This window comes from Plutella xylostella, chromosome Z (assembly GCF_932276165.1).
Source record: "Plutella xylostella chromosome Z, ilPluXylo3.1, whole genome shotgun sequence".
Classification (NCBI taxonomy): Eukaryota; Metazoa; Arthropoda; class Insecta; order Lepidoptera; family Plutellidae; genus Plutella; species Plutella xylostella.
Genome location: NC_064012.1, coordinates 12,582,100 through 12,604,549, shown reverse-complemented (window position 1 = coordinate 12,604,549; position 22,450 = coordinate 12,582,100). Strand labels below are relative to the sequence as shown.

Here is a 22,450-nt window from a genome sequence, read left to right as displayed (position 1 = left end):
TTCTGTGAATAGTTCTACCCGCGCCGTCACGTAGTGTTCTTTTCTCTATGCGCGCCGTTTGAACGGGTGCTGCGTGCGAGAACTGATTTTCTATTTTTATTTATTGTATGATCCTAAATAAATAATAAAAAGAGTCACTATCTCAAGTGCACTAACTCTACAGTATCAAGGGAGGAGGAGCAGATAGCTCAACTACAACTCAATTAATACAGAAGAAACACAAGGAAACTGAGAAAACTTGAAAAGAACGGCTGTACGCACAATCGCACTGAACGCTGAAGCAACAGTGACATCGACATCATAGAGAAAATAATACTACAATTCTACCTACGTCACTTTCACATTTCGTTAGCCTCACAGAATAACATATTGTGATCTGAGTGTGTTCTGAGGGTTTGAAAGTTGGTACAACCCCAGACAACGCTATCTATTTCTCCAAAAAGGAACTTTTTTTTTTTTAACAAACGCCTCATTATAGTGCCACAATCTTATCTGTTCCGGTGGCGACATCGCTGTGATCAAATCCAGTGATGCCATCGATTAAATTTTGCCTATTTCTGGTTTAAACGACAATGCATTTCTGCTATTACCTATTGTTATAATTAGGTACATTCATAAGCATAGATAAATCAAAATATAGGGTTGATAGTAAATGAAAGTGGATATAATATATCAAACGACATTTGTTGTATAGAAAATTTGCCCACGGCGAAAAGAAATAAAATTAGTTCTGATTATGTTCTGCTTCTGATATAGGAGATTAAATCTAGATTACAATGGTATAGATAATATATGTGGTAATATCGTAGGAATCACGAGATTTTTGAACACTTTATTTTACATTTTCTAAAGTAACAAGAAACAAGAGCATACAATTAAAAGAAATTCAGATAGTGTGCAAAGGCTAATTCATCATCATCATCATCTCGACCCATCACGTCCCCACTGCTGGGGCACGGGTCTCCTTCCAAACGCTAATTGCCAAAAGCAATTTCTTACAGCCAACTCTTGATAGGTTGGGAAAACAATGACATGTCATAAATCATCATTATTTCGTCTAAAATCGCTGCAGGTGCGCGAAACTCTTCTTGGTATATTGCCTAAGATTTAAAGTATCATGTCACGTCCTCACACCTGTAATCAAAGAAAAATAAAGATTATATACTTTTCATCACGAGTATCACGACCCATCCCGTTCCCACTGCTGGGGCACGGGCCTCTCGGGAAAATATTTCATAAAATTACATGTGAGTATATGGGTAAAATTATTCGTCATATTTGGCAACACTAACCTGTAGCCGCTGCAACTCGTTCTTCCAATTTTTCAAACGGAATTATAGGCGCCTGAATACGTTATTCTTCCTGTATAAAAGCCAATATATATAGTACTACTTTTCTTGCATCACATTACAGCGTTTTTGGCAGTATTTCACCCAGAAAATCACAAAACAAATTAAATAACGTAGCGTCAGCTTCTTCGCAGAAATTGACAACTCAAATAACGCACAGAGTATGAAATGACGTTTGACAATGACGTCTCGTTAGTTGCACATTTTGACCACCGGAACAGATAAGATTGTGGCACTATACCTAAAATTATGGTCACCAAAAATAGAAAGAGATGGAGGGCTCCGTGCTGACTATCTCTGTCGGCTCGTTTTTTTGGTGCAGTGCGCATTCCTGTTGTATTATTACTTCCATGTTCAAACCATAGAAACAGACCACAAATCACAAGTTTTTTTTTTATTGCCAGGTTTAAATCTGTTTAGTTCCAAAAACATTAATCTCTACTCTTTTATGTTCAGCTGTAATTATACGTACTTACAGCTATCTTTATAATGAAGAAACATTTTACTAAGTTAAGTGATAACTACTAACTAATAATAACATTAGTAAAATAAACATAGAATAAACAATGAAATTAACAATTTAGGTATTAATAAACAAACAATTTAAGCCACTTATGCCGAGTTGCAGAAAGGGACTTTAAGCTAATGTCGACATTAAATCTATGTCTGTCTCTTTCTGTCCGTATACTGTCAAAGAAAGGCAACAATACATTTCGGCTGTCCAATTTCAAAACACAGTAACAGCCAAGAGACAAAATGTTCAGGAGAGCCAAAAAACGTTTTTGTCCCTTCATTTCAATGCCCTGGTAAAACTATGATACATATCTAAACGAATGTAAGCTTAAAAGAACCGGCAGAACCTAGGCTTTACATACAATACTATTTCATTTAAATATGACTAATATTGTTGCTGTAATGCACAAAAGAAAACACTAACTAGGTTTTAGATGGTTTTCTCACCCTAAAACCGCCCTCACTGACCATTTTATAACCTAGTAAGAGCCATTATTGTGTAATTTAAGACAGGTAAAGTATATTGAAATTGCAATAATAACGTAATAATTTATATGTTTTTTATTTTTTTATATGTTTTGGATCCTTCACATAATATAAATCAAATTTTGCAGCACTTTTACACGACCGCACTAAGTAATAGCTGAAATACCGGCATATTTTTAAGTTTTATCTAAATGAACCAAATCGCCATATTAAGAAGGCATGTCTGACACGAACATTATTTATGGCTGCCTTAAATTAGACAATATTTCCTAAATTTTGAGCTAAAATTAGTTTACAATGTTTGAGTTTTTTTTTGTTTATGCAAAATAGGGCTAGTAGAAAGGTTCTGACGAGAAAGGTCTCTATGGCTTTTATAAAGAAGACAAAATTTCCTTAGGTTCTACTTTTAATTCACCTCTCTAGGTCTCATTGGTTCAAAGATACAGGTTCTGAAATATCTGATATTTTTTCGAAAAAAGTGTTTGTAATAATGTATGCCATTTGTGACTTACTAAAATTAACGGGCAAAAATTGACCTTTGCTGACCATTTCAAAACCTAGTAAGCGCCATTGACAATTTTAAAACCTAGTAAGTCATTTTCACTTACTGTGTTTTAAAATGGTTGGTGGCTCTTACTGTGTTTTAAAATGGTTTTCGTGGCATTTTTGATTTCGCAGGGTGGAGTTACTAGGTTTTTAGAAATTTTATTTTCGTTTCTAAGCCGTTTTTTGATATTCTGACAATGCAAGAATGTGCGGAATCGCCTAAAATAATGTATAAATCAAAGACCCGTTTTTTTTTAAAGTTGGCGCTTACTGTGTTTTGAAATTGGACAGCCGATTTAATGCCGACATTAACTTAAAGATCCTTTCTGCAGCTCAGTGTTAGAAATGGAAATTAAGTGGTGTTAATGTGCTTTTTAAAGTTAACTTTGAAGGACCTTAACGCATTATTTTACATTTATTCGTAGTAGAGTTTCAAAACAAGGTAGAAAATAAATCTTCTTCTTGTAGTACCTCTCCACCATTGGAAGTCAGCTTTTTGCAGCGCTCTGTATTTTTGGCTAGTTTAAATATTTCTTCCACGGTTTTTACACCGGTCCTCTCTTCCATATTGCACAGCCACGTCAATTTCCTCCTTCCAGGTGTTTGGGCTGATGATGATGTCTGCCTGCCTGCCTGTGTTTGGTGCGTACTTCCAATGAAAGATGCTTGATTGAGTTGATGCTGATATAATAATTTATTTTTCTTTAAAATTCAGATCGTTAGAATGTGTCGTGTTTGACGTAAAGTTGAAGAAGGAAGGTAGAATGAATGAATTTTTGATTGATTGAAAGTTTAGACTGAAGTTATACAATGAAAATGTTGCAAGACTGAAATAAGAGTGAAGTTATACAATACAAATGTTGCTAGACTGAAATTTAAATATACACTATTTTGACAATTTATTTACTGTCCCTACTTCTTCTGAGATCTTGCGTGATGAGCGTGAACACCAGGCCTTCTCTTTCCTTCTTATTTGCTCATTTATAAATTAAAACAATTTTTCTACTTCTAACCATTCTGTAACAAATGGCAAAGATAAATAACATTGACAAAGGAATAAAGAGAGGACATGGCATATCCACGAAAAAAATGCGCCTACCTAAACTTTGGTTTCAATTAAAATGGCGGCTTTTTTCTTGAAAAATGTAAACAAACAAATTGTTTGACAGCTGAAGTACGTACCTTGTGTTTGGATGTCAATCAAAATGGCGACCGGTCGCAATGTTGTAATTTTAGGCAAAGACAAAACTACTGTTGTCCTTTTTTACGTAGGATAACACCAATAAGTTAAAAAGAGACGACGATATATTTTTAAGTACAGATTTTTATGCCAGGTCCTCTCTTTATTCCTTTGTCATTGATAAATAAACACACGCTATGACGTTTGAGTTTGACGTTAACTGTTTTTTTGTAGGCAAATGCCACAGAGTACTTTGTTAATTGGCAAATGCATTTTGTGCATAAATCCTAATTTACAAAAATAGAAAGGGCAAATTAAGGTTATTAGTTTTTATTGAATAATTCAAAAAATTGAGACTTAATTTAAAATCTGATAACTAGAAATTGTACAGAAAGCATATTCCTAGAAACGGTTTTAAGCATTCCATTCTTGTTCAGAAAGTTAGCATGGCCAATTGGAGCTAAACCTCTCAAATTGCTTATTTATATAAAATGCTTTATTAAAAACTCAATTTCTTTTTTTTCAGCATTGGCCATAACATAGACTACAGCGACCTAGGTAAATAGATTTCATATGATTTATGATGACTTACTGTGAAGTAGCGTAGATTGTGCAATATGATGAGCAGGATTTTGCAATATCATACCTACCTACTTCCGATAGACTATTGATATTGCTATTTGAAGTGGACTATAGAGTACAAAGTAGAGTTCAAAAAATAATTTTCTCTGATTGTTGTTCCAAATCTAATGTCTGTTTGTTTTCTTATTAGGTGTTCTGAGAAGTGTTCGAACTCCGCACTGGGAAAGAGAAAAGGCTCTAAAGTCATCTATGGAGACAGAAAAGTTTATTACTTTGAAATATCGGGACTTAAGTAGGTGTACCACATTAACTTTATAAATTTTCTAAATCTCAAAGCACATAAATGATTTCCTATTTAGTTTCGATGCGTGACAATTTCCTCTTCAATATCCTCTCACGCCAGAGATGTGGATTCAAATCTCGAAACTGTCATTTACCAGGGTTACAGGGTTTTTATATTCCTGGTTTGGCTTTACTTAGGTACGTAAGTACGATGTAGTATATCAAGTAGGGCATGCAATACCGGTAATATTTTCAAATACCGGTATTAAGTTCCGGTATTAGAACTCAATACCGGGATCCCGGTATTAGTACCGGTATTAGACTTTCTTGTTATGAATGGCATATACATATTTTGTTTAAAGGCCGTATAGGGCAAAATACAACAAGAAAAAGCAATCAAATTCTGTATTATGTACCTAATATTTTTTACGAGAATTGAGTATCAGGCCTAGATAAATAGACGAAACTAAGACGGAGTCTTAGCTTAAGCACATGCTTAGAACACAATTTCACTATCATAGACACTACTTGAGCACAGACTAAGCTACGGAGTTCGCACTCTGACTTAGCCGAGTTCGAGTTCACATTTGTCAAGACTTGGCCCTTGCTTAGCACGCCGTTGAAATAAATAGTTGTGGTATTTATTATCAATTGGTTTGTTTATAGGATTTTTTATGGGAAAAAAACGACATTCAAAACTAAAAATAAAAGAATCGCAGAACTTTGGAAATGCTAAGTTTATTTTAATAAAATATAGGTAGGCACTCTGGGTTATATTATACCTATTACCAATCACCGTAAAAAAACAAATCGGAAATGGATTCACCTGACAAATACATACACATTAAACATAATATAATACTCCTATTTTCGCCGAGGGTTAATTAAGAAATAAATATGAATGTGAACTTTTATAGCACGGGGAGAGTCGCCACCTGGCGGTAAGTGGCTGCACTAGTTGTAAGGAATTATTATTCTAAGCTCTCAGGCTATCCACAGACCACATTTATACCAAATTTGTTAAAAAACTACGGAATGAATGAATGAAACTATGACCACAGATAAATAAATATATAAATTTGACGCAGATTTGACATAACAGGTTCTAAGCCAGTGACTTAGCCGAGCAAACGCTAAGTAGTGTCTATTTTAGAGACTCATTGCAACTCGACTTAGTTCAGGTGAAGTCGTACTTGGCTAAGCATTAGTTTGAGCAAGTGCTAAGCAACGACTATTTATCTCGGCCTTAGAGTTATAATTTTAGAACCTTTACTTAGTTTTTGAGATATTGACACTTTTATAAATTTTATAAAAATATTAGCCCCAGAACAGCTTTTTACATGCCACTGCTACAAAATTTAATATTTTAAGTTTTAATTTTATTTTGCGAGACCTTCTATAGTTATTCTATCGATGACAGTAAAAGAAAATTACGAGCTATGCTGTATGTTTAAAACAAAGATGTTTTTCCATGCTGTTCTTTCTTCTGGTTCTGATTAATATGGCCACAAAAATTTGTAACGTCAATAACTCAAAAACTACTTGATAAAAAAGAGTGCCTTTTCCAATTATATGTTATTTGCTGTATCCATTTTCATATAAAAATATGTTATAGAACTAAAAATGAAATAAAAAAATGGCCATATAAATTAGACGAAGAATGGAATTTCGAAGAATCACCCATAGGAGCACAAGGCTAACTATATCTTAATCGCTTGATTTATAGCCTAAAAAATTTCCGATTCCGGTAAGATGCTTGAAGTAATTCAATACCGGTATTAACTTTCAATAATAATAATAATAATAATAATACATTTATTTTCAGATAACAAGATCCATAGTACATGCAATGTCAATCAAATTAAAAATAAAATTATAATTAAAAATTAAAATTAGATCACAATAAGTCAATAAATTAATTAAAATTACATCACAATAAATCACATTAGTATAATTCATACAGTATATTAATTTATATCGGCTCAATTCTATTTAACTATATTTAAAACAAAATAAAAATAAATAAATAAATAAACAATACCGGTATTGAATGAAGCGTGGATTTTGTTTGGGATCCCGGTATTACGCAATACCGGGGTTGCGGTATTGCATGCCCTAATATCAAGTCGCTGAAAATCCACCTGAGATTTAGTTCATAACCCATAGTGTCGTAAAGTTTATTTTTTTACCTTGCCTCTTAGTGGTGCAGTTGGCGAGTTTCACTCTGTTTGCAAGAATATTTCCGCTAGCTCCACTCGTCGTATTAGTATCCAATGCTATCGATTTAAGGTGAGAAGTTCGTGTGTATATGAATTTTGAATAACATTTTATGATACCTACCATACATTGAAGTGAGAATTTATCGTTTTTTCTACCAGTATGTTTATGAATTAATTGTTAAATTTTAGGCATTTATAATAATTTTCTAAATTATTAACAATTGTTTATTATTACTCAGGGTTTCTGCTCGACGCATCCTTTTATACAGCAGAAGGCCGATTTTAAGACGAAACTTAGGCATTGGTGCCTGGTATAATGTGTTGTTTGCTATAGTTATAGCTATAGCGTGGTTTCAAGTAAGTACCTTCTTTTGAAATTATTTATATCTTGTTTTTAATGTAGATCTAATGGGAAAATAGACTGAGGGTGAATCATTCGGGAAAGACTATAATTAAAATTGTTTCAGATATTTCTTGGCACTATAACATCGGAGGCCATTTTGCAGTTTACAAAGCTTGCAGAAAAAAACGAATCAGTAGTTGATCATCTGAATTTTGAGCCTTTTGAAAAATTTCGAATTTACGCTTATACACCTGCGTTTGGCCCGAACGCATCAACTGATCTTAGCTATGAACTTGGATACCTATCACTTAAAGTTTTCCCCGAGTATGTAAGTAATATTAACATATACTTACGTAACATTTTCCTGCGTAGGTAAGTACCTACCGTATTTATAGTTAAATAACCACCAGAGACGTGATTTTTGCAGCAACGGTTACCACTCGTGTTATCATATAAATCTATACAATATACAGGGTGTTGTGTAAATCAATACATTATACAGGGTTATTGGTAAGTAGACCTGATCCTTTCAGGAGGTGATAGAGGAAGGCATTTCCAGTCGATTATACCCTATAATGCATTATCCGAAACTTAACCATTTCTAAGGTATTTAATATTTAAAGATTTTTTGAATTTTTGCCAAAATTTCATGTTTAAAACCGAAAATAAAAAAAACTAGCCGTATTTCAACACTTTTTTGTTTGTTTAGGATTAGTAACATCTTAATAAACTAATTAAAATTATCAAATGTGCATTATTCGACTTAAATTAGACACAATACCTCAAAATACATACACATTTAAAAAAATTGTCAAAACCTAAAAACAAATAAGTTAAATTAAAAAAGAACTTCATATAACAATTTTTTGTGCACTTCAGCTTAAAAACATTGTCAACTTATAAGCTTTCAAATGAGATATTTCAATATCAAATCGATTTAGGTATCACCAAGATATGGCCAAAACAATCAGAGAAGGCGGACAAAATTCAACAGAAAAACTAACAAAATTAGCGCAATTTAAAGGTAACAAGTGTGATGATTTTCAGTCCTGTTCACTTTAGTATGGAAACCCCTGTTGAGTTTTCTAATAATGCACATTTGATAATTTTAATTAGTTTATTAAGATGTTACTAATCCTAAACAAACAAAAAAGTGTTGAAATATGGCTAGTTTTTTTTATTTTCGGTTTTAAACATGAAATTTTGGCAAAAAATCAAAAATTCTTCAAATATTAAATATCTTAGAAATGGTTAAGTTTCGGATAATGCATTATAGGTTATAATCGACTGGAAATGCCTTCCTCTATCACCTCCTGAAAGGATCAGGTCTACTTGCAAATAACCCTGTATACAGGTGGCCAAAAAGTCATGGATCAAACGAAACAGGGAGATAAAGGAGTTAATATCCAACAAAAAATATTGCACCCACAGACCTAAGAGGTTGACGTTTTAAACTCAGAATAAGAGCTCACATAGTATCTCTATTAAGTCTAGTTTACAAGGCTAGATTGTATTTATTTTCGAGTCGTTGTGTTAGGGAACGCATGAGGGCAGATATAGAACTTCTTCCGTTGAAATAAGATGTGAGCTGACATAAAATCTGTGTTCTGAGGGATTGACAGTTTTGGTGCAACTCAGACAGCGCCATCTGTTTCTCCAAACTGTAAACTTTTTTTTGTAACAAACGGCTCATTGAGACTTTTTTTTAGTGTGTGGTCACCTTAGTAAATAACATAACCTAAAATTGGAATACAGGGTGTTAACTTGATTGCGTTGGAGCGGGAAATGGTAGATACAGCTGATGATACTGGGCACGATAAGACATTTAATTATAAGACATTAAACGTATTTTAATATGATAAACATAAAATCGTTTTATTAAATAAATATTAAAATTTCATTGTTACCCTATTCGAGTGTGGGGCATAATTTCCGAAAACCAGTTTTTGCTGGTGGCATCATTTCCATTCCCATTTTTCCCGGTGTCGTTTTTTCCCGAAACATTATTTTGATCCATAGACTTAGTATGTTTTGATCAGTATTGAAATTTATTAATGTCATTATTTTTTATTCTTTTTTTTTGGGTAATTATTTTCCTGTGATTCTAATTTATTGGTATAGTTTGATGCGGTTGTTATTTTCCATATTCTCGTATTTTATTACTAGTATAGAATCTTTCAGTAATGAACTGATATAAAACTTACCCTTATTTAAATATGGGAAAACTGGTTAAGCTATAAAATTTACCTAACGCTGTGGTAAAATTAACAAACTCCTTATTATTAATAAAACTTTTTATCTTTTTATGACGTAAGACGTAAAAACATAATGTAAACATAATACATATTAGTTACTTATTTTTTGTTAACATAGGATATTGTATTTCCCTTAAATATATAAAATAGTATAAAATAGTAATTAGTTGCCTTCTTAAAATTTCTGCATAAAACATAAATGGAATGACATCAAGAAACATTTAGTATTTAAGATATGATAATGAATTGATGCACGCTTTCAGGTCAGTTTCACTTTGTAAATATTTCGTTACAATTTTAAAAATAATACTTTTAAAAATATAAATACACCGGGTTGTTCCAAAATGTTTAGTGATTCGCCTTTTTTGAAAATGGCCTGCGAGTAGTGACAAAAGCATCGACTGATTTTGGTAGATGGGTGTATCTCCCTAACAGCGTTGATTGCAGCAGTTTCGTAGTCCATTTTGATTTCTATAGGTTGAAAATTTGGAATCTCATCTTTAATTGATTGAAACAATCTAATGTAAGTTTCTGTGCATTTGTTCGGTAGTAAGGCAAAAATGCACGGGACCACTTTTGTAGAATCGGCATCGGATCCTATATCGGAGTGTATGGTATACAATTGCGTGAACGGCTTTGGCACGACGTTGAAAGTTCCGTCTGAGAAGTACGTTTTACAGTTTTTCATCCAATCTTTAGCTTGTGTTGTAACGAAGACTAGCATATCATTGTCATTAATGCTCAGCCAGGGTTTCAGGAATTCGAATACTATTACAATGAATTGATGCTTCGCTATTACGGGCTCTATAAAGTGTTCTTTTTTTTTTCGAAAAAGTTGGTAGTTTATGTACATATTCTTCACTTATATATCGACTGTAGCAATTAACAATGTCGTAAGTGAAAAACCGCTACTTTTCAGTAGAGCCGTTTTAAGTTTTAAATATGACTAAAATAGTTCTAAAATTTACATTACTCTATCTATCTTAACCAAATTCGGCATGGTGACTTAGTTTTAAATGTGCTACAAGGTAGTAAGATAAAAAGTTAGTATTTTTGATAGGAAAGGTGAAAAAAGGCACATGTGACATTATTAACCGTCAAATCCCAGATTAACTTTGTCGGAAGAGTTAGATCCAACAATGTTAACTGGACTTGGTATTATAAATTTTGTTGGTAGTGGGAGATTCAACAATGTTCACTGAACTTAGTACTCAAAATTTTGTCGGAAGTGGGAAATCCTGCTATTTTAAGTGGACTTTATATTCTTTACGATGTCGGATTTATGCTTTCCTGAATAATTTTTTCCATGAAAATTGTAGTTTTCCATTATTTCGTTTCTATTTTCTAAGATAAATTTTAGTTATCAATTATAATAATGCAACGATAATCTGCTTATAGTTCTAGACACAAAACTGAATGTCGCAGTTTCTTAAGGCATGCTAAGAACGGGAAATTCGGGAAACTTCGTCACATATTCTCCTCGGCCATTCTTCAGAGCCTGAAGACAAAATTCTTCAGCCAGTGAGTCCTGCCAGTGAGGACGTATGTTGCAGAGACCTGGACACTGACGGTAGGACTGGTCCACCGATTTCAAATCGCTCAGCGTGCTATGGAGAGAGCTATGCTTGAGGTTTCTTTGATAGATCGTATCAGAAATTAGGTTATCCGTCAGAGGACTACGGTTACCGACATAGCTGTCAAAATATGCAAGCTGAAGTGGCAGTGGGCTGGTCATATCTGCCGAAGAATCGATAACAGTTGGGGTAGACGAGTTCTCGAGTGGAGACCACGAACACACAGACGCAGGGTGGGGCGCCCTCCTGCCCGCTGGACCGTAGGCGGGTAGCCGGTTGGAGGAGGAAGTCCGAGAACCGAGTGTTGTGGCGCTCATTGGGAGATGCTGCAACTGAGATTTACCAACTCCTCAATGAGTGCTGGTGTTGCGGTACAGTGCCAGGTAACTGGAACGGAGCGGTCATAGTTCCTTTGCATAAAGACAAAGGCTCTCTCCAGGTCCGCAACATTCACCGTGGCATCAGCCTCTTAAGTATCGTTGATTCTGTATGCAAAAATATTGATTGAAAGGGTATATAGGGAGACAGAGAATAAAAAATCTTGGATGTGTTGGCATGGTATTTGAAGGAAGGGAATGGGATTTGTGGATTACGATCTTATCACTACGTATAATGTCACAGATAGGTCCTGGCTTAACAGAGTTCTGTGCCTTCTTATATTTAGGAAATGCTTTTATAGTAAGGAGGAATGATTTGTGGGACACAATGTCCGTTTATGGAGTGGACAGCCAATTGACGCGACCACTGGGATCCCTTTAAGGACTTTGGCTTGCGTTAGGATAAATAGAGCCTACACTGACTGGTTTGGCATCCACAGGGGTGTTAAGCCCTGCTTAATGTGTGCTTCGCCTTGGGTGTTTCATTTATTTAAAGAAAGTTATGTTAGGGATATAAAAGATGATAAAAAGGATTGCGAATCGAAAAGTTACTTCTTAAGTGCATGCTGTACGCTGACAATTAAGTCTTACTATCACCGTCGGTAGAACAGCTGCAAAAATAAGTAACTTTCCGGTATGATGTTTAAAAATGAAGGGAATGAAAGGCGAAAGTTATGATGTTTGAAAGAAATGAAACGGTGACTGAGTGTAAGATCACGATAGAGAATTAAAGATTACAGCAAGAGAATGAGTTTGTATTGTTTGGGTATCCTGTTAACGAGAGATGTAAGGGTTATTGAAAGTGAAAGTGGGAAATCAGATAAATTTATTGGAGCCTGGAACTCTGTAATGAGGAGTCAGAAAGTGTCTCAAAAAGCTCGTTTGGATGTTCATGAGAGTGTTGTTCCCTACGCTGATGTCATTTATTATTGTTATCACTAAAGATCTAGCATACTCGTATCCTTGCAGCTGTACAGTAAGAGGCCGAGAAACCTGCAGGTTACAGTGCACGTGACTGCACTAGTTCATCTTCAAATCCAATAGGAATTTTACTGACGGTTGTTATCCAAAAAACAACAAATAAATAATAAAATATCGGTACCTATAAACATACAGAATGTAAAAGCAATGCTCCTGAAATCATGAACCACGTGCTCCTTCAGTCCAACTAAAATATATAAATACCTACGCAAATTATCATTTCTTTAAGTTTACCATACAGAATTACTTACTCTGGAATATTACGAGTATGTATGGGATTTCTAAAGATGTGAGTGTTAAATTAAAGTAAACTATTTTTGTAGATACCAGAGCTTTTAACTGTTTTTGAAAAATCTGCCCTTAATAAATTTACAGTAAGAGGCCTTCCTTACTAGGCCATGGTCACATCAGCAACTACGTATCCAAGCAGTAGGTATATTGAAATGTATGGTATTAGCGACGATGCCACATCGTCGTCGCCAAGTGAGTTAGGTACCATCAATTTCAATACTTACAGCTTGGACACGTTGCTGGTAACGCGGTCAATGAGGTTCTAGTGAGGCTGGGCTCTAACTTTTATAGAGAGCCGGTCGAGATTTTACAACGTTTACAGAAAATAATGGTACATTGTACCACATCCAACTCAATAGTTTAACATTATGTACAAATAACAAGGTCGGTTCTTCCATATCCGACAATCACAAGGGAAAGAAGAACAAATAATAAAGTCGGTAATACCATATACAACAGTAGTACTTGAAACGCAAGCAAGTAACAATGTGGGATGTGGTACATCCGACTCAAAATTAAAATAATGCGCAGTTAATACTGTTGGATGTGCCGTTTGCTACAATGTTACCTGTTCAGTACTGTTTATACAACTTCCATACGAAAATTTAATAAAATATTAATTGTTAAAAAAAAATACATTGTATTGGGCAAGCATGTTAATGTGAGATGCTATAAAAATATATATTTGTTTAATTGTATTCGTTTTAATGGAACATGTTTGTACACAAATCTTCAAATTCTGTCATACATTGTCTTGAGATCTTTACCCGTTCCTTGATACACTAAGTCTACCATTATTTAGAGCAAGACATTATAGTTTCATTATTTTTATAAATTAATTGATCATAAAGACCACATAATAAAATTGTATAACGCAACTTGGGCTCCTCCCGCTAACATGGCGGGAAGTGGTAGATACGACCGGCCGCCCCGCTTGCCCGCCCCGGGAACAGTGTCGCAACATACTTACCGACAGTGTTAAGCGGTCGCCATGAACAGATCCGACTTTTTTCCACAAGAAAAATCGGGAAATATTCATAATTAAGAGCTGAAACTTTCCTAACACCTTCCTTATTGATATTATGACCTTCTAGTGCAATAAACTGAAAAATGGCCAAAAGTCAGTTACGACATTGTTAATTGCTACAGTCGATATTTCTTCATCTCTTGTTTGTACAGTAAGGGGATAGGCTTGTAATCAGAGCAGGTTTTCTTCTTCAGGCTGATAAAACTCTTTTCTATTTCAATACTTTCGTAGTCTGGCACACAGCTGTGCTCCATTGCTCGCGTGATGTGATTTTCACCTGCACCTAAGACGATTAGCCCACTACACATTTTCTTATGACAATTCCAGACTGCGGTGCCAGATTTTTCATTTACTCGTTTAAGGTAGTGCCTGCGACCTGGGCCCCAAGTCTACTAAACGCATTAGAGTAAAATTGGATGTCGATTGTATGTCGACAGCATGTCGACAGCGAAAAATGACACATTTGGCAGTCTTGTATTTTTTAAGACCATAGTGTCAGCTCGATGGAAGTTGGATGGAAGCCACCATGAAGCCACTCATATTACATTGAACAAAACGCTAGTCCACTGATAAGTGCCACACCGATATCGTCTCTCGGGTGACAATTTGCGTAGTCCACTATTTATTAACGTTTCCGTCAATGGCTTCATTATGGTTTATCTGTCAAAAATCACATTTGTGAGGCTATTGAGCAGATACACCTAAGATACACGTTTTATTCAGATGTTGTCAACATGAATTGGAATATTAATTTCAATCGCGCCTTCATGAGGCGGAATGTCGATCCTTTCCTGAGTTTGCCGGACTCAGAGTTTGTGAAGACATTTCGCCTCAGTAAGGATGTGGTGAAAGAGATTGCCACGGATTTAACTACACTGATAGCCAAAGAACGCAGGCTAGATGGTATATCTGTTATGATTAAAGTTTGGAGCCGTCTATAATTTGGCAAAATATAGCTGTACTGGATGGTAGAAGATCTAATACTTATACATATATGTTTCATATACTCATTGCATTGCATTCTTTTAGCCATGTTTTATAACCGACTTCGAAAAAAGGAGGAGGTTCTCAATTCGCCTGTATCTTTTTTTTTTATCCTCAACTAACAGACAAAACCAAAACAAAACCTCAGAAAAAGGAACCCTGTTGGTCAGAGAACAAAACGATAAATTGTTAAAATGTACTCTGTGTTGTTAAAGTTGACATAAGAAATGCAACATATCGACACGACGAGTTTTTTTTTTTGCCTGTGGTCTTAATTATACAGCCAGTTTAATATATGAAAAATATATTTAAATGCCATAACACGTCAATTATTGAATTTAAAAAACATCGAATAAGATAAAACACTAATACTTTTAAATAAATAGTGTGGAAAATCTTCAAATTAAGCCCAAGTCGAACGATCCGTGTATGGTGGCTTTACAAATTTGACAAAACCGGCAACACTGATAATATTCCAAGATGACGTCACGATCACCCAGAAGTCATTCTGTGTCAATAGCATTTATATTTTATCGAGACTGGCCGTGAGGGGTTCCGCTCATCTGGCATAATCTTTATTGACCAAAACTCATTTCGCATAACTCGCATGGTCTAAACTTTTTTGGCCGAACCATCACTTTGCCAAGACTTATGTGGCATAAGGCTCGTTTCGTCTAAAACTCTTTAGGCACAATCTTTAAACACCTAAGTTTCGTTTGCTCAAATTTATGTTCGTCTATACCTATGTATAATCTTGTTTCTCCTAATGTTATCTTAATAAATAATATATTAAGTATGTAGTAAATGTACAAATTGTGGTATTTTTCTCCTACATCCCGAAAATCACGATATTGTATGATCAAAAAATCGAAAGTTAACGACCAATATAATTATTACAAACCCCATGAGATCGAAACCTAAAAATAGGTGCGACGACGAGCAAAGCGAGGAGGAGCGTGTTAGGTGCACATGTTCATCAAAACCAAAGCGGAGCGCAGCGAAGCGGAGCGGAGCGTTTTCCAAACAGCGGAAACAATACAAGGCAACAGTTTGCGCTATGTAGGGAGACGCTCCGTCAAAGTTAAAGCCAAACGAATATTATTACTTTGTATAAACCTATGCCATAGCATTATTAGGCTATTCAAGATTTGGCCATACCATTATTAGGCTAAACAATGTTATGCGAAATAACTTTTTACTAAACGAGATTTATGCCATACGATTTTCGGCGTAACGAGACTTTGACCAAACGTTACTATGCAATACGAGATTAGGCAAAAAAATCTTATGCCAAAAAAGGTAGAACCGGCCGTGAGACGTAGGGACTACCGTTTTTGGGCCAATGACAATGGAGTTGCAATGGAGTCTCTATTGGATATCTTCATTGATATTTTTTGTAACCAATAGCAGACTTGGGGCCCTGATTTTACTAATATTCTACCCCCGTGGTTGCTCTCGATGAAGCTGAAGGTGGGTGTTTCGTTTGAACTGGTACTTGGCCCCGACGTATTGTCCTCTTTATCGGTCTCCATCAAGGACTTTGTATATATAGCAGGACTGAGTACACGGAACCCAAAAGCGAATCGAGCAGGAGGTGTAGTAAAGAGGCCGTTTGTCCCTTTCTAATAAGGTGACCAAAAAATTTGTGTTACGTGGGACTTTCGGGACTTGTTGTAACTAATAATATATTATTGTGAACAAAAATTGGGACCCAAAAAAAAATAGCTATATAGGTACCTCATTGAGTATGAATGGTCTGGAGACGAAATAGGCAGACGTTCCCCTCTGGCGGGGTGGTAGGCCAGAAAGGCCCACCGATTTATAAAAACTAGTTGCTGTCTCAATTTTCACTAGACTCAATCTAGTTGGCAAAGCGTTCGTTTCATAGAAAATGATTTGTTTACATACTAAAATTACAGCTTCAATGCATAGAATATCCGGATTCCGGATTTGATCACAGATTTGTTCATGGTTTATTGTTATTAGCTGTTTCCTAGCAACCAATGTCAAAAAAATGCGATAGTGATGTACCGGTATGTAGATATGTATTAATCGACAAAAAGGTCATAGTTGGGAAACGTCCGTTGTCGAATTGGCTTCAGTAATCGTAACTGATCACTGAGGTTAAGCAACAACTGACACGGTCAGCCATTGGTAGGTACAGCATGAGTTACCGATTTCAAATGGTTCTTTTCTGGACGCTTCCGTGCTTCGGACGGGACGCTAAGCCGTGGGTCCCGGTTGTTGCTTCGGCAGCAGTCGTTAAGCCTAGTCAGAGGCCGCCCGAGTGCTTCAGTGCATTGTACTCATTCAAAAACGGCGATACGGCTCGCGACCTATCACGTGAGTATAAATGTACAGCGAAAAGCGGGTGACTTCGTTTATTAATCATTCCTAATTAAATTTAACTATACCTAATTAATTTGAAATTAGTATTTCTAACCCATGTTCTCGAATTCATCGATAACACTTATCGATAATTGTTACATCCATTGGCAAGAAAAATGAAGACACTGTGTTCATTATTAAATGACATGTAGCCCTATTGCTGGGAATTAAAACTCATAATGATATGTCCCATGAGACATAATCATGGTAAACGGTAAAATTTCCCCCCGCAAAAATTTTCAGACTTTTTTGTATCAAGAAAGATCGCTATGACGCTTCCCGAGGGTACACCCGAGTCCGCGTTGTTCTATGTAGGTACCTAGATAATTTATGGATAATTCTACTAAACAATCGCTACCGTACGTCGTCAAAATCTCGTCACACTTCGGAGTTGCATAGAAGCGGGATGCTTAGATAGCAAATGTCAATTATTTTGCGATTGTCAAGGATGTCATGATCTACTAAACTATCACCGTCCGGACGGTGATAGTTTAGTAGATCATGATTCATGACAAATTCAAATAAAATACATTTATTTATTGAATTAGTTTTTATTATTCGTTAATTCTACCGTACGGAATAAACTTTTATACATATTAACATACAACTTTATATACATAAAAAAAAGGAATTACACGGCAGTGGTTTAGGAAAAAAATGTGTATTTTTATTTTATTCTATAGACACGAGTGACTATAATGTCGACAGGAGTGACAAAATCCATGTTTTTCATAATGAAATAATCAAAGCTTCCTGAAGTCTTCTGTTTTGAAGTGAAGGCTACATACAACGGAATTTAACTAGGTAGGTATTAAATTCAAAAATAAACATATTACTATTAAAACTTCAAAACAAACCGCCATGACAGATGAAAGGGTTGGCATGAGGTACTAAAAAGAATACTATAGTGCCACAAACTTATCTGTTCCGGTGAGAGCTCACGTAAATGTCTAATATTTCTTCATTCTATAAGATTTTAAGTTTGCTACGAGTAGTAGTGGTAATTCGCTCTTGTGATTTTAATAAACCCATCTAATCTATATCACTATATAATTCATTAGTAAGTAATGAGATATGGATCAAAATACGTGGGTGGTCTGAAAAGGTTCCGACCTAACATAGATACAAGATTTTTTTCTTAATTTTTTTTTCTTCTACATAGCCTGTAAAACAGTAATTAGGCGGCGCCAAAACACGGATTTATTGCGCCTAAACTGCGCCAACAGAGCATTGGAAATGTTCATTCGAACACGTCGTTGGTCTGACGTTAGCAAAGGCGGCAGCCAACGCGCGGACAGCCTTCTCATGCCTAAATCTTGATTTAATATGTGATAAACACGTTTTCTGGACATTTTCATTGCCTCTGCTATCTATCTCACTCTAATTCGGCGGTCGTCTAACACCATTTGAAGAAGTTTAGCGATGTTATCGTCAGTAGTTACAGTTTTTGGACGTTCCGAACGTTCATCATCTCCGAATTTTACAGTGGTAAATTACGGTGAAGAGTCCCCGTACACAGAGTCTAACTCATCTTTGATTTGCGTAGGGGTATTCCCTTTCAAAAACCAATATTTTAAGACAGTTCGATACTCGATATTGTCAATTTTCACAAAAATGCTCACATCGACTCACTCAAACGACTGTAAAATTAAAACCACGCGTCAAAAATGGCTGAAACTTTGAAGTGTTGCTGTCAAAAGATGCACAGTTACATTCCCTGACTTTAATCATGGAAGTAATAATACAACAGGAATGACAAAATGATGCAAACGAAAATAGACCTAACGAATTCACCTTAAGATTTATATTTGAAGTGAAAGAGGCCGCGAGCGCACTCACCAAAATGATGCAAACGAAAATAGACCTAACGAATTCACCTTAAGATTTATATTTGAAGTGAAAGAGGCCGCGAGCCGATAGAGAGGGTTACCACAGGGGTTCCGCTCATCTGGCATAATCTTTATTGACCAAAACTCATTTCGCATAACTCGTATGGTCTAAACTTTTTTGGCCGAACCATCACTTTGCCAAGACTTATGTGGCATAAGGCTCGTTTCGTCTAAAACTCTTTAGGCACAATCTTTAAACACCTAAGTTTCGTTTGCTCAAATTTATGTTCGTCTATACCTATGTATAATCTTGTTTTTCCTAATGTTATCTTAATAAATAATATATTAAGTATGTAGTAAATGTACAAATTGTGGTATTTTTCTCCTACATCCCGAAAATCACGATATTGTATGATCAAAAAATCGAAAGTTAACGACCAATATAATTATTACAAACCCCATGAGATCGAAACCTAAAAATAGGTGCGACGACGAGCAAAGCGAGGAGGAGCGTGTTAGGTGCACATGTTCATCAAAACCAAAGCGGAGCGCAGCGAAGCGGAGCGGAGCGTTATCCAAACAGCGGAAACAATACAAGGCACCAGTTTGCGCTATGTAGGGAGACGCTCCGTCAAAGTTAAAGCCAAACGAATATTATTACTTTGTATAAACCTATGCCATAGCATTATTAGGCTATTCAAGATTTGACCATACCATTATTAGGCTAAACAATGTTATGCGAAATAACTTTTTACTAAACGAGATTTATGCCATACGATTTTCGGCGTAACGAGACTTTGACCAAACGTTACTATGCAATACGAGATTAGGCAAAAAAATCTTATGCCAAAAAAGGTAGAACCTTACCACAGAGCCCTTCCTCTCTTTCTAACAATTGCCAGGATTTAGTTGTGTAAACTTTAGTCGATTTTTTACGAAGAGCGCTATGCAAAAAAAATATTAAATTAACTCATAGACTACTGTATATCATATCATTTTCAAAAAGAAATTTATAATAAATCATTATAAACATGTAAATTTAATTAAATATTTGGTATTTGTATGAATAATAATTTCATAAAAAATATTGGTAGTTTTTCTAAATACTTTACGACAAGACCGAAGTTGTCAAGATGACGGATGACGTTTATACTGTTGTGAGAGACGTTATAGTTAGGGTGACCATTCATTCGTACTTTTGAATCACTTTCCATTAATTAGGACCTGTTTCTTTAAACTTTTTGTTTTATTTTATACCTAAGTATCATTAGGCATTATTGTGGCTTTTTATGTTATAAGGCTGGTAAAGAGTTATGAGCTGATGATATATATGAGTATTAAAAGATAATTTATCAAGCTTAAAACCGGCGGAAGCACTTAGGTTGAGATATTTTTTTTGAAATCTTATTATTTTCATCAACTAGACTATGTAAACGGAACACAGATATTTGTTCTCGGGTCTTGGATGTGCCCGTAAAATGGCAATAGGCCCGCCCCCTATTACATTGGGACTAACATAACACTCTGGCGAAAAGTGGGTGCAGCAATGCACCTCTGCCTACCCCGCAAGGGAGTACATTAGTACAAGGCGTGAGTGCGTGTTTTTTTTGTTTTTTGTTAATTTAATAAAAAATGTAAAGATCGGCTCTTCGACGAATTAATGACGTCATTGGCTTCCGTGCAGCCGTTGACGTTATCAAAATCGTGACTCAGTGAATATTTACACTTTAGATTGACAGAAGTAATATTGAACAACCAGGGTGTCCACTTTCTGGAAAGTCAGGGATAGTCAGGGAAAAGTCAGGGAAGCTCAAGGTGGTCATGGAAAGTCAGGGAAATTGATGCGCCATCTGGAAAGTCAGGGAAAAATGACTAGTAAAGCATATATTTTTGCAAAATTGTAGTTCTTTCCTTTACTAATTATTATTTTTCTTCTATTTTAAACGTAAAATACGTAAGTCATAAAATAAAATTTCGTAAGCCAGATTCCAGACTCAGTTCATAGTTTGTTCAATAGTAAAATGATGTTCCCTTAATTAAATTTCTTTCAAAAGAGTGACTCAGCTTGCCATTCTGAAAAACTTTTGTTTTAAGAGTTTTAGGAGTTGGTGATGAAAAATAAGTCCCCACATAACGTGTTGGTGCAGACGCGCTGTATCGGCGCTCATTTCACTCATCAATTCTCATAATTTGCTACGGCAGCGGGAGCGCATGCAGAAGCGTTACCTCTACGCGGCACCTAATGTTTTTTTTAAAGCGTCGCACCCATACGAAAATATTTGATTTTGGTTTTTATTTATATGGTTGGTTATTTAAATTAATTACGGCATTTACAAAGCTTAACACGCTTCACTCGAGTTATTTCGGTTTTGAAGGTCCTAAGATCACTATACAAGGTGCTATACCTCATTCGGGGAAACGACGTAGTACTAAGAATATACGAAAGCATATGATTGGTCATAGATAAGACGCTAAGGCGCGTTTACACTGTAGGTCATAATTAGTCTGTCGTTGCTCTCTGTACCGTTCGGACGTCTCCCGTGTATCCTCTCGCTCTCATCCTCGTCAAAAATGGACCACAACTTTGAAAATTTTAATGAATCATTTATTATAAATGTAAATGATAGGAGTGATGAGTCGTCAGAAAGAGATTAATAAAAAATATTATTATGAACATACACAATTTTATTTCCTACTCCATACTTTAATTCAGAAGTGTAAACATGGCTTTACAATTTTAGGTAATCACGTGGCCAAATGGGCGTGGCTAACTCATTTGTCGTCTTTGTCTTTTGTATGGAAATGTGGGACAAAGAGGGCGCTTTGCTACGTCGTTTCCCCGAATGAGGTATAGCACCTTGTATAGTGATCTTAGGACCTTCAAAACCGAAATAACTCGAGTGATTATTATATATATACAAGTTATTATATATATTATTATATATATTATAGTACAAGTTTTATACACAATTTAAAAAATATATTTTATCTACCTGCTTCCAAACTCTCATTTAAAAAATATATATGAGGAGGCGTATTTCTTCAAAGCACTCTGTACTAATCCTACCATCAATAAGTGATCTTAAATAAAATTAAATAGGTCTAACTAACGTCTTTTGCAATAATAACCAGTGGATCCCGCTTGGGTTTTCAAACTTTAAATGACTTTTTACAAAAGTAAAATAAAATTTTGAAAATAAATCCTAACAAATATTATAAATTATGCGAAAGTAACTGCGTCTGT

At 35.3% G+C, this 22,450-nt stretch overlaps 1 protein-coding gene across 2 annotated transcripts in view; it reads left to right on the top strand.

Annotated features, from left to right (window-relative positions):
- The window catches only part of LOC105380640 (anoctamin-6), a 99,146-nt gene that overhangs the window by 63,592 nt on the left and 13,104 nt on the right, over positions 1–22,450 (top strand). For both annotated transcript variants that reach the window (XM_038121799.2, XM_011550232.3), the window contains exons 15-19: positions 4,601–4,632; positions 4,847–4,948; positions 7,140–7,227; positions 7,397–7,514; positions 7,625–7,828. In XM_038121799.2, coding sequence (XP_037977727.2) covers positions 4,601–4,632; positions 4,847–4,948; positions 7,140–7,227; positions 7,397–7,514; positions 7,625–7,828 — 544 coding nt within the window. The remainder of the gene's footprint in view (positions 1–4,600; positions 4,633–4,846; positions 4,949–7,139; positions 7,228–7,396; positions 7,515–7,624; positions 7,829–22,450) is intronic.